The sequence below is a fragment of the Trichosurus vulpecula genome, chromosome 9 (genome assembly GCF_011100635.1).
Source record: "Trichosurus vulpecula isolate mTriVul1 chromosome 9, mTriVul1.pri, whole genome shotgun sequence".
NCBI lineage: Eukaryota > Metazoa > Chordata > Mammalia > Diprotodontia > Phalangeridae > Trichosurus > Trichosurus vulpecula.
The window spans coordinates 186981672-186994950 of NC_050581.1; the positions used below are offsets into that span (position 1 = coordinate 186981672).

At 37.2% G+C, this 13279-nt stretch overlaps 1 protein-coding gene across 1 annotated transcript in view; it reads left to right on the plus strand.

The window, feature by feature from the left end:
• LOC118831314 (probable C-mannosyltransferase DPY19L1) overlaps nt 1–13279 on the plus strand; it is a 174430-nt gene that overhangs the window by 53058 nt on the left and 108093 nt on the right. The window contains exon 7 of the mRNA XM_036738602.1: nt 8860–8917. Coding sequence (XP_036594497.1) covers nt 8860–8917 — 58 coding nt within the window. The remainder of the gene's footprint in view (nt 1–8859; nt 8918–13279) is intronic.

The following is a 13279-nucleotide window of genomic DNA, read 5'->3' on the forward strand; positions in this document are numbered from 1 at the left end:
GTAATTTGTTTTTCAAGTTTATACTAACACACATATATATGTTATAAAATATCCAGAAAACATTGAGTCATAGCAACTTAAACTTTTTTAAGGCAAGATGGGAGGAGGCACCACTAGTTCCTCATACTATGTCTTAGCATTTTCTCAGTCATCAGCCATTTGTTAATTGCCTTCCTAGCACCAGGCACTATGATGAACACTGGGATACAAAGAAAAGCATAAACAAATCAGGTTCTTGTGAGAAATTTAGAGCTGAAAGGGTCTATGGAGATCCAGATGAGGAAAATGAGGCTGAGAAAGAGCACATCACCTGGCCACGGGGTTTGAGAACCCCTACTTGTGGGGTAAGGAGATTGGGCTAGATGATGTCTGAGGTTTCTTTAAATCGTAGGAGTTCAGCTTTTAGGTTCTTTCCCTTGTACTCTGCTGCCATCCTTATTTTTGTTTTCATATAGTAAAGTTTCTACTCTCTTCTGTATCTTTGTCCACATAAAGCCATACGAATTCACTTTCTACATCATCCAATATAAATATTTTTTTTTGGTGGTGATGATATGGGCTTTTTAAAAATATTTTTTATTTTTAGTTTACCACACATGGTTCTACATAATTTTGAGTTCCAGATTTTCTCCCCTCCCTCCCCCCTCCCTTCCCAAGATGGCATGGAATCTCATATAACTACCATGTATAACTTCGCATTGAATTAATTTATACACTAGTTAAGTTGTGGAGAAGAATTATGACCAATGGAATGAGTCATGAGAAAGAAGATACAGAACCAAAGAAAACCCCCAAAAACAAGAGAGAAGAAAAAAGGCGAGCATGAAGTGTGCCTCAATCTGCATTCAAACTTCACAATTCTTTCTCTGGATGAAGATAGCATTCTCCATCATGAGTCCCCTGGAGTTCTCCTTGCACCTTGCATTGCTGAGAAGAGCGAAGTCTGTCAGGGTTGGTCCTCACGAAATCCGTATATCTGTGGCTGTGTACAATGTTCTCCTGGCTCTGCTCCGCCCACTCAGCATTATGTCGTGTAGGTTTTTCCAGGTTTCTACGAAGTCCGCATCATCCCCATTTCTTATGGCACAATAGTATTCCATTACCTTCATATACCACAGCTTGTTCAGCCATTCCGCAATTGATGGGCATCCCTTTGATTTTCAATTCTTGGCTACCACAAAGAGAGCCGCTATAAATATCTTTGTACATATGGGTCCTTTTCCCTCTTGTGTGCTTTCTTTGGGATACAACCCTAGAAGTGGTATTGTGGGTCAAAGGGTATGAACATTCCTATGGCCCTTTGGGCGTAGTTCCAAATTACTCTCCAAAATGGCTGGATCATCTCACAGCTCCACCAGCAATGTAACAATGTTCCAATTTTCCCACATCCCCTCCAGCATTTATCATCCTCCTGCTTTGTTATTTTAGCCAATATTACAGGAGAGATGTGGTATCTAAGAGTTGTTTTGATTTGCATTTCTCTAATCAGTAGTGATCCAGAGCATTTTTTCATATGCCTATAGATAGCTTTAATTTCTTCCTCTGAAAACTGCCTGTTCATATCCTTTGACCATTTCTTAGTTGGGGAATGGCTTGTATTCCTATGTATTTGGCTCAGTTCCCAGTATATTTTAGAAATGAGGCCTTTATCAGAGATACTAGTTGCAAAGATTTTCTCCCAGTTTTCTGCTTCCCTCCTAATTTTTGTTGCATTGGCTTTTTTTTGTACAAAAACCTTTCAATTTAACATAATCAAAATTATCCATTTTGCATTTTGTAATGCTCTCTATCTCTTTTGGGTCATGAATTCTTATCTTTTCCATAAATCTGATAAGTAAACTATTCCTTGCTCTCCCAAATTACTTATAGTATCAGCTTTTACTCCTAAATCATGAACCCATTTTGACTTTATTTTGGTATATGGTGTAAGATATTGGTCTATGCCCAGTTTCTGCCCTACCATTTTCCAATTTTCCCAGCAGTTTTTGTGAAATAGTGAATTCTTAGCCCAGAAGCTGGCCTCTTTGGGTTTATCATAGAGTAGATTGCTATAGTTGTTGACTTCTCCATCTTGTATTTAGTCTAATAATCAGGCCTATGCCTCTTAACTAGATTTTGCGATGTTATCAACTCACCTTAAAAAAGTAATTACCAACTTCCCTCAACAAATTACAGTTAATTTCAGATTAGTTTAGCTGAATAAATGTAAAGGGAAAAATAAGGTATTTCTAGTAGACTTATTCTAGATTTCTAGCATATGAGTAGAAAGAAAATTAAGAGAAATCACAGAATCATTCATAGTAGTTCTGAGTTGGAAGGGACTTGGGGGCTGTGTAAGTAGAGAGGAGGCTTGGATGCAGAGTTAGAAATGATAAGATTTGGTATCTGGTTCTGTGCGATGAGGGAGACTCAGCCTGTAAAACCTGGGGAACTGGAAAGGTAATGTTGTCCTTGACTAAAATAGGGGAGTTTGGAAGAAGAATGGTGTTGGAGAGCGAGATAATGAGTTCTCTCATGGTCATGTTGAGTTTGAGAAGCATTTGGGACAACTGCTTTGAAATGTCAAGTAAACCATTTGTGATGTGTGCCTGGAACTCAGGGGAAATTGTGGCAGAACATATAGGTTTGGGAGTCATGCACAAAATAATTGTTGAATCTGTGAGAGATTGATGAGGTAGGTTATTAAGAGATGAGAGAGAAAAGAGAGGGACAAAGGACAAAATCAAAGTACACCTTGAGTTATCAGGTATGATGGATTAAGCTCCATGAAAGGAGTTTGAGAAGTGGTCGTATTGGTAGGAAGAACCAAGAATATCACAAAATCCCAGGGAGGTGAGAGTATCCATTGTATCCATTTTGGTTAACAGTGTCAAGTGCAGCAGAAGAGGAGTATAAGGCTTGAGAAGAGGCCGTTAGATTTAGTGATTAGGATATTGTTAACTTTGTAGAGAGCAGTTTCAATTGATTAATGAAGTTGGAAGCTGGATTGCAATGATTTGGTGGGGGCGGGGCTAGGAAGAATAGATGGAGGCATCGAGTGACTTTTTTTTTTTTTAAAAGGTGTTTTATTTATTTTTAGTTTACCACACACGGTTCTACATAGTTTTGAGTTCCAGTTTTTCTCCCCTCCCTCCCCCCTCCCTCCCCAAGACGGCATGAAGTCTCATATAACTGTCATGTATAACTTCGCATTGAATTAATTTATGCTCTAGTCAAGTCGTGGAGAAGAATTTTGACCAATGGAATGAATCATGAGAAAGAAGAAACAGAACCAAAAAAACAAAACAAAACAAAAAAAAAACCCCAAAAACAAAAACAAAAGAGAAGCAGAAAAGGCAAGCATGTAGTGTGCCTCAGTCGGTATTCAAACTTCGCAGTTCTTTCTCTGAATGAAGATAGTATTCTCCATCGTGAGTCCCCTGGAGTTGTCCTTGCCCCTTTAGGTTGCTGAAAGAAGTGGAGTATGTCAGGGTTGGTCCTCACGGAATCCACATATCTGTGGCTGTGCACAACGTTCTCCTGGCTCTGCTCCGCTCACTCAGCATTATGTCGTGTAGGTTTTTCCAGGTTGTTATGAAGTCTGCATCATCCCCATTTCTTATGGCACAATAGTATTCCATCACCTTCATATACCACAGCTTGTTCAGCCATTCCCCAATTGATGGGCATCCCTTTGCTTTCCAATTCTTGGCTACCACAAAGAGAGCTGCTATAAATATTCTTGTACATATGGGTCCTTTTCCCGCTTGCATGATTTCTTTGGGATACAACCCTAGAAGTGGTATTACTGGGTCAAAGGGTATGAACATTTCTATAGCCCTTTGGGCATAGTTCCACACCACCCTCCAAAATGGCTGGATCAGCTCACAACTCCACCAGCAATGCAACAATGTTCCAATTTCCCCACATCCTTTCCAGCATTTATCATTCTCCTGATTTGTTATTTTAGCCAATCTGACAGGAGAGATGTGGTATCTAAGAGTTGTTTTGATTTGCATTTCTCTAATCAGCAGCGATCCAGAGCATTTTTTCATATGCCTGTAGATAGCTTTAATTTCTTCCTCTGAAAACTGCCTGTTCATATCCTTTGACCATTTCTCAATTGGGGAATGGCTTGTATTCCTATATATTTGGCTTAGCTCCCTGTATATTTTAGAGATGAGGCCTTTATCAGAGATACTAGTTGCAAAGATTTTCTCCCAATTTTCTGCTTCCCTCCTAATTCTTGTTGCATTGGCTTTTTTTGTACAAAAACAACAAAACTAGCAGAAACCATATGATCATCTCAATAGATGCAGAAAAAGCCTTTGACAAAGTACAACACCCATTCCTATTAAAAACACTAGAAAGCATAGGAATAAGGGGAACCTTCCTCAAAATTATAAATAGCATCTACCTAAAACCATCAACAAGCATTATTTGTAATGGGGATAAACTAGATGCATTCCCAATAAGATCGGGGTGAAACAAGGATGTCCATTATCACCCCTATTATTCAATTTGGTTCTAGAAACATTAGCTGTAGCGAGAAGAAAAAGAAATTGAAGGAATTAGAATAGGAAAAGAAGAAACTAAATTATCACTTTTTGCAGATGATATGATGATTTATCTAGAGAATCCTAGAGAATCAAGTAAAAAACTACTTGAAATAATAAACAACTTTAGCAAAGTTGCAGGATATAAAATAAACCCACATAAATCCTCAGCATTCCTATACATTACTGACAAAGCCCAACAGCAAGAGATAGAAAGAGAAATTCCATTCAAAGTTACTGAAGGCACTATAAAATATTTGGGAGTCTATTTGCCAAGACAAACCCAGGGCCTATATGAACATAACTATGAAACACTTTTCACGCGAATAAAATCAGATCTAAATAAATGGAGAAATATTTTTGTTGTTAGGCCGAGCTAATATAATAAAAATGACAATTCTACCTAAATTAATCTATCTATTCAGTGCCATACCAATCGAACTACCAAAAAATTTTTTTACCGAGCTGGACAAAATAATAACAAAATTCATTTGGAAAAACAAGAGGTCTAGAGTATCTAGGATATTAATGAAAAGACATGCTAGAGATGGTGGTTTAGCCACACCAGATATTAAACTGTACTACACAGCAGCAGTCATCAAAACTGCCTGGTACTGGTTAAGAAACAGGGGTGTGGATCAGTGGAATAGGATAGGTACACAAGTAGGTGAAATCAACAAGTTTAGCAATCTACTCTTTGATAAACCCAAAGAGGCCAGTTTCTGGGCTAATAATTCACTATTTCACAAAAACTGTTGGGAAAATTGGAAAATGGTAGGGAAAAAACTGGGCATAGACCAATATCTTACACCATATACCAAAATAAAGTCAAAATGGGTTCATGATTTAGGAGTAAAAGTTGATACTCTAAATAATTTGGGAAAGCAAGGAATAGTTTACTTATCAGATTTGTGGAAAAGTAAAGAATTCATGACCCAACAAGAGATAGAGAGCATTACAAAATGCAAAATGGATAATTTTGATTATGTCACATCGAGTGACTTTTTAAAAAACTTGATTGAGAAAAGGAGAGATATGGGACAGTATCTCATTCCATTGTTGGGTAGCTTTATGTCCAGCCTAAATCTTTGTTTTAATGTTTCTTGCTGCTTTTGTTCTAGGACCAAGCAGAATAGATCTGTGAGTGTAACATATTGAAAAATGAAGTGTGTTTAGAAACACAAGAATTTAGAGGTAGTCTTGAAAGCAGCAGAACAGTTGAAATGTACCTCTTAAAGCCTGAATCACTTAACTGGTAGCATAAACATTGTAAAGAGAATCCATTTCCCTCTCATATCAAACTTGAATTTTTTTTAAATAGTTAGAGGTTTATTTTTTAAATATTAATTTATTTTTAGTTTTCAACATTCAGTTCCATAAGATTTTGAATTCTAAATTTTCTCCCCATCTGTTCCCCACCCCAAGATGCCAGGCAGTCTGATACGGTCTTTACATATATGTTCATATTAAACATATTTTCACATTACTCATGTTGTGAAGAAGTATTAGAACCAATGGGAGAAACCACAAGAACGAAGGAACAAAAAAAAGCAAATAGTCTGCTTCGATCTGCATTCAGACTCCATAGTTCTCTTTCTCTGGATGTTGATAGCATTTTCCATCATGAGTCTTTTGGAGTCGTCTTAGATCTTTGCATTGCTAAGAAGAGATAAGTCTATCAGAGTTAGTTGTCTCACAGTGTTGCTGTTACTGTGTACGATGTTCTCCTGGTTCTGCTCATTTCACTTGTCAGCAGTTCATGTATGTCTTTCCAGGTTTTTCTGAAGTCTGCCTGCTCATCGTTTCTTTTGGAACAACAGTATTACATTACATTCGTATATCATAGCTTATTCAGCCATTCCCCAATTGATGGGCATCCCCTCAATTTCCAGTTCTTGGCCACCACAGAAAGAGCTGCTATAAATATTTGTGTACATGTAGGTCCTTTTCCCATTTTTATGATCTCTTTGGGATACAGACCTAGAAGTGATAGTGCTAGGTCAAAGGACATGCATAGTTTTTTTTTTTTTTTTTGTATAGCCCTTTGGGCATGGTTCCAAATTGCTCTCCAGAATGGTTGGATCACTTCACAACTCTACCAACAATGCATTAGTGTTCTAGTTTTCCCACATCTTCTCCAAAATTTGTTATTTTCCTATTTTGTCATGTTAGCCAATCTGGTAGGTGTAATGTGGTACCTCAGAGTTGTTTTGATTTGCATTTCTCTAATCGATAGTGATTTAGAGCATTTTTTCGTATGACTATAGATAGCTGCCTATCTGAAAACTGCCTATTCATATCTTTTGACCATTTATCAATTGGGAATGACTTGTATTCTTACAAATTATATATAAATGAGGCCTTTATCTGAGACATTTGTTGTAAAAATTGTTTCCCAACTTTCTTCTTCCCTTCTAATCTTGGTTTCATTGGCTTTGTTTGTGCAAAACCTTTTCAATTTAGTGTAATCCATATCATCTATTTTGCATTTCATAATGTTCTCTTTCTCTTGTTTGGTTGTAAATTCTTCCATTTTCCATAAATATGACTGTAAACTCTTCCTTGCTCTCTGTTTGCTTATGGTAACAGCTTTTGTATCTAAGTCTTGTACCCATTTTGACAAACTTAGGTTTGAAGGCACAGAATTAGAAAGCAAAGTTTCAGAAGTTATTGGCAGCAAAGGACAGGTAAATAATTAGAAAGCATTATTCTGTCCTCTCACTCTCCTTTGGTGCCTTCATTCCCTGCTTACCCTCCCATAACAGTCAGTCTTATTTTTCATCATTTTCTCTATAACTTGATTGCCTTAGGATATTTGGAAAATAAAGGTATATCTGTCTGCCTTAATCAGTCCTTGGAAAACAGTCAAATAATCAGTATGATAACTGATATTTCTATAACACACTTCAGGATTTACAAAATGCTTTCCTCACGACAGCCCTTAGGTAAGTAGTGAGGTGTTATGGTTTTGTAGACAAGGAAATTGAGGCACAAAGTGGTTATGTGACTTGTCCGTGGTTAGACAGCTAGTTAGTGTCAGAGCTAGGAAGCACGCCCGGTTCCAAGTTGAGCACTTTGTTTCCTTACCCATGTGTTGAGCTGTACGGGTAGAGCTTCATTCTACAGAAATGCTATCAATGGATGCAGAATCACTTCTAAGGCATCCCAGTGGGGTTCCTAGCATTTTAGATAGGGTTTGTGGTTTGATCATATTGTTTTAATAATAATCTTATTGTGAAATGATATTGTAGGAACAATGTTGCCTGGATTCTCTTTGTACTTATTAGAATAACCCATGTATGACACAATGGTCCTAGTTGAATGTGAAACTGTGACTCTTCATTAAACAGAATATTTGATTAATTGGCACCTTTTCTCCTTCTGAACACATTTTGCCTGAATGTTAGTCATTAGACAAGCTGTGACTGTAAGGTAATAAGATTTTTAAAAATGACTCATCCATTGAAATCATTATAGCACCTTGGGGGGTTGTAAACTTATTACAAAGATCTCATTATTCAAGACAGTTTTAGAACTCTTTTGGCTTTGCTTTCAGAGCTGATATGCTAAACAGAAGAACATCAGTTTCATTTCTTTATACTTTTTTAAAACCAAAAATATTCTCCATTTTTTACCTGTGTACCTATTTTACATTTCCACCAGACTTGATTCTAAGTTTTCTCAGTTTAAAAACAAAACCAAAATAAATTAGGTGAACAGGATAGATGACCTCCAAGATGCACTCCAAATGTATAAACCAAAACCTAACACTACTTTCAAAGGATTTGCTGTGACGGAGGATATGAAAAAGAATTTTCCACAGGCTTTGATAGCAGTTCAAAAGAAGGAATTCCCAGAATGTTTTGGATTATTAGAATAAATGTATAGCCTCATGAAGTGACTATTTTTAATGGGGATAATATTTATATCTATGTAAATTCTATGTTTGTTTAAAAATAATTTATATCTTTTTATAGTTGCACCCGTATATACAAATATTTTATATTTAATTTTTTATTAAATGTTAAATATTAAACCATTGATAGCATTTTGCATTTCAAGTGTGTATAAAATATATTCAGGCTAGAAATATTAATCACCACTGGTACTTTGATATCTATATTAAAATGAAATAATGTAAATTTATTACTAACTGGTTTACTTTTAATGCACTTGAGAGTTTATTTACTAATTTTATTTTTTTAAATTTAGAGAATTACATTTTACTTTTACATGTGTTCTTTAAATATGTATGATCCAAAAATTATTTAAGACAAAGTTTTGACGTAAGTATACATAACTTTAATTCTTTTTTTCTCTGCAGTGGGAGTCAAGTAGGAGGTCTAATTACAGTACTGTGCTACTTTTTCAACCATGGAGAGGTTTGTTTTCTGTAAATTAATTTTCGTAATTTGGGCGGGAAATTTTCTAATTACATACTTCCCCAGAATATTTAAATGCACTTGGACTGAAAACTGCCATTTCAGTTATAAGTAGATCCTTGAAGGCAATTTAGAATGAACTTTTTAATGTTATAATTTAATTTTCTAGCATACAAATACTCCAGAATCTTACAGAATTTTCATTAAGAAAGACTATGCTGTGCCATATACACAGGCTTATGAAGTAACATTGAATGTTGAACTTAGAATATAAAATACCAGGTGAAGTTAATGTTGTGGCAGCTCACTCCAACAGAATGGAAGTCTATTCAAACCCAAACCACAGATAGACATATTGAGGGCAGAATGTCCACGAGGTCAGTCTTTTCTCTGTCCTGAAAGCATATATGCAAGAAGTTATTGCCAGACATGTAGCTTGTTCTGCAGAGCTAGCCTAGAGCTCGGAAAGAAATGTAGATTATGTCTCTGCACCTGGAGAAGTTCTGTTTTCAGAAACAAATCTTTATTTATTTAAGTTCTGAACTCCTATCATATTCTTAGTAGTGTCATATGGACCATGTGTATTGAGGATCCTTGAAGAGTTTGGCCTTTATTTCCTTTGATTGATTTGGTGTCTTTGATTGAGTCTTACTAGGTGCTAAGCCCCAGGCCGGAACCCCCATCTATTAGGTGCTAAGCCTATGTGGGTGTGAATTGGTAACTAAGGTGGGGTTCCAGGTGGGGCCAGTGAAGGGAGGTGCTAACTCCAGAGCCAATCATAGGAGCCTAAGTTCTGGTTGCTCAGATGACGTTTGATGATGTCTGAAACTGTATGAAAGAGGAGAACAGAGCTATTTGCTTAAGGCTCTCACTCCTGGAAGCGCGGGACTCTGGGCAGCCACTATAAGGGCCTTCCGGCTGAACTTAGATGTTGATGGTTTTCTTGGTAACTATGAATTATATTTGTTCTGTTGATGTATGTAATTTGTTTGTATTTGCTCTGAAGTTCAGGGTGCTGGTTTTTTCCCCTGAACTAAGTAAATGATATTTGTATGCTGGATTAAATTGAGATTTAATGTTGCTTTCCTTAGTAAAGCAGGTCAAAAGAACCTGGGCTTGCAACGTTCTGTGAGCTGGTTGTTGTTGCTTTTTTACCCCCCATAGCAGCTGTTAGCCGGATTGTTGGAACACCATGTCAAATGTTAATTGAATTCTGTCATCTTATTTTTAAAAATTATATAGTAAAAGTAATTCATAATTATAGACAAGGAGCTAGAGAGCACAATTAAGAAAACTACTATTTAGAAAATTAGTCTCTTATTCTGTAGAATTAGACATGTGGAGGGAATTGTGGAGGTCATCTATCCTGTTCACCTAACTCATTACAGAAGACGAAGGAGCCTCAGAGAGGCTGGACTGGTATGAAGTTACATAAGTAGTTTTAAACCTGGGACTAAAGCCCAAGTATCCTGACCCTAAGCCAAGTATTCTATTACAGGATGGATCCTCTTAGTCTTGGGAGCCAACATATTAAAGTGTAAGCTAAACATATAAAAAGCAGTGGTCGTTACCAGCCTTTACAAGGACAAGCCTACTCTTGACAAAACATTGAACTGTTAGACAAAAGCATGACTATTGTATTCTATTCAGTATGAAATTGTACAGCACAGTCTTCCAAATGAAGGACCGGAAACATGGCTAGTCCCTGTATATCAAAATCAGGCTCATTTTAAGCCAACTTTGTGTAGGGTATAAATGGTAACTTGACCCAAAAACAATAGTAGAGGACCCACAGCACTCAGAACATGGTAGGTTTTTATTGTCTCCTCAAATAGTGGAATCCGCACGTATCTGGAATATATATTTTTTAAAAACTGGTAGAACCAAGTGGATAAAGTAGGCTCACGAGAGAACATATTCTTGAAAGTGGGGTAATGTTGCTCATTAATAAAAAATCTGAAAACACAGTTGTCGTATTTTAGTAGACTTAGGAATGCTAGGCTAGTACAGTCATTTCTTTCTAGGGACTTTTTTCCTTTGGATCAGACCTGTTGTTTTTATAGTGGAGGACACTCCCTTTCCCAAACTGTTCCGTAACTACTAGTCAGAAAGAGTTGCCTAGGACAGAGACGGGATAAATGATTTGCCCAGGGTCACATGGCTAGGATGCATTCGAGTGGCATTTGCAGCTGTCTTCCTGACCCCAAGGCTGGCACTTCCTAGGTGATAAGCCTTGTCATTTCAGTAGTGACCAGCAGGCATAAGACATAAGACATAATTCATCTGCATAAGCCAGTCAAGACCCAGAGTAGAAACTTTCCTTAGGATTAGATGACAGAAAGGAAATCAAGATAGGCTTTTACGCTCAGTTCTTATTTTTCCTAAGAAAATACTTTGATTTAATTGATGTGGGTACTCCCTCTCCCACTGCAAGTTACAACTCATCCAGTTTGATTCATGGTCACGTCCTTCCATACTAGAACATCAGCTTAGCACGCTGGCCCTGGCCATCTAACTCTGACTGCTTTGATATTGTGTGAATACCAGGGTAAGCCTTGAGCTGACCATCTGTTATCCCTTACTTTTAGGTATGGCCTGCCTCTCTTTCCAGTCCTTAATGCCTTGTAAACCATTTCTTACACTCAGGCTGTTGTGGATAATATTCTTCAGCCTACTGAACTCATGGTGCACTTTTCCATTGTCTTTGGGGTAATCTGCAGGTTTAATTCCTCTGAGATTCTGGTATTCAGTGGTTCATAAGAATTACAAGGGGAGGATTCGTATTAAAAATACTGACTTTTGCAGCAGGGAGTAGTTTGGGATCATTGAAAACTTCACTAATTCCCAGTGCAGTCCAGTTCTTATTCCTTTTCAATTCGATGCCTAAATTATGGTCCATTGGCAGTGCTAAGTTGGGTGCGGATGAGGCGTCAGTCCAGCTGACTGTCATGTATTCTTCGTTCACTTTGGACAAGTTGAATGACTGGATTTATTTGAAGATGGGCTATGGACGTTGAAGGCCCCGCAGCTATGATGTCATCAGCATGTAGGAGCATCCTAAGAATCTCACTTCTGTGCACATTCTTCACACTTTTCAACTCTGCTTGAGGCTGAGCCCAAATGACATGGTTCCACTGTGGTCCGTAATAAGAATGGATCACTATCAAGCATTCTGGAAAATCTCTGACATTTTACATCTGGTCTGCTTAGTGGAGTTTTATTTCAGGTTTTCTGAGGACAGGTTTTTATTTTTTGAAAAATGCAATTTGGAATTTTTGAATTAAAAAATTGAGACTTTGGGTGCAACCCTTTACAATAAGCAAATGACTCCCCCTCCCCCGAAGAAGAGTACATTATCTGTAAAAGTTAAGCAACATTACCTAATGTGAAACTATGACAACAGACAGATTTTCCTCTCCCCCACTTTTCTCTCTCTTGTAAAGTGATGCTGTTCCCATTCTCCTGGCTGCTTCATCTGTAATGTTTCACAAATGAAATTGTGCTTATGTTGATGTTTCTTTTGGCTGCCATATCTCTCTGTTTGGCAAGGAGATAGAGCCTTTGCAGGTGGAGGTGGTTTTGGCCTCCTTGTGTTAGAAATTGATTTACTTTGGTTAAGTTTCCTGAAGAAATGGTGATAAGCAGAGTTGATGTTTTGTTGGCCATTTTTCAGAGTCACTAGCTCGTTTGAAGGATCAGGTTCTAGCTGTCATAATTTCATACAATGTTTTTTCATCTTTATTAAAAAATTTGGTACCATGTTTGACACCTACTGCAAACAGTTAAATTATGACTGCATAAGCAGCCGATTGTGAAATGACTCCCATGTTGGAAATGCTCATGTTCTTATCTACAATATCGTATTCTCTACAATATCATATTTAGGGTTTTTGTGATTTTTTCTTATATTTTTATTCATGTCTAGGAGCAGGCAGTAAGATAAAATAGCCTTTGATCTCTTACATTTCTTATTGCAGCTCAGTCATATTTTCTGATATTTTCACCATCTTCCCTTCCCTCCGCCTTCACTGTGAAGTTACTAAGACTCATGGTGTTTATTCTGACTTGTTTCGGAGGATCTTTTCCACTTCTTGTGGTATTTCTTTGCTTCTTCATTCTCTGCAGCTGGTATCTGTATGCGCGTAGCCTGCGATGGGTTTCTTCTTCTTATTGATTTTGCTCATTCTGAGTACTGCAAGACAACATGATTGTATAAGTATTGCAAGATATGATATTTCTTGTCGTAGTTGGGTATATGATGAAATCAGCTCTTCTATTTCCTTTAGAAATGTATTTGCCTTTAGAAGAAAGACCTTCTATTTAACTCTATACTCTATACCTTCTGAATTCCTTTACACCAAG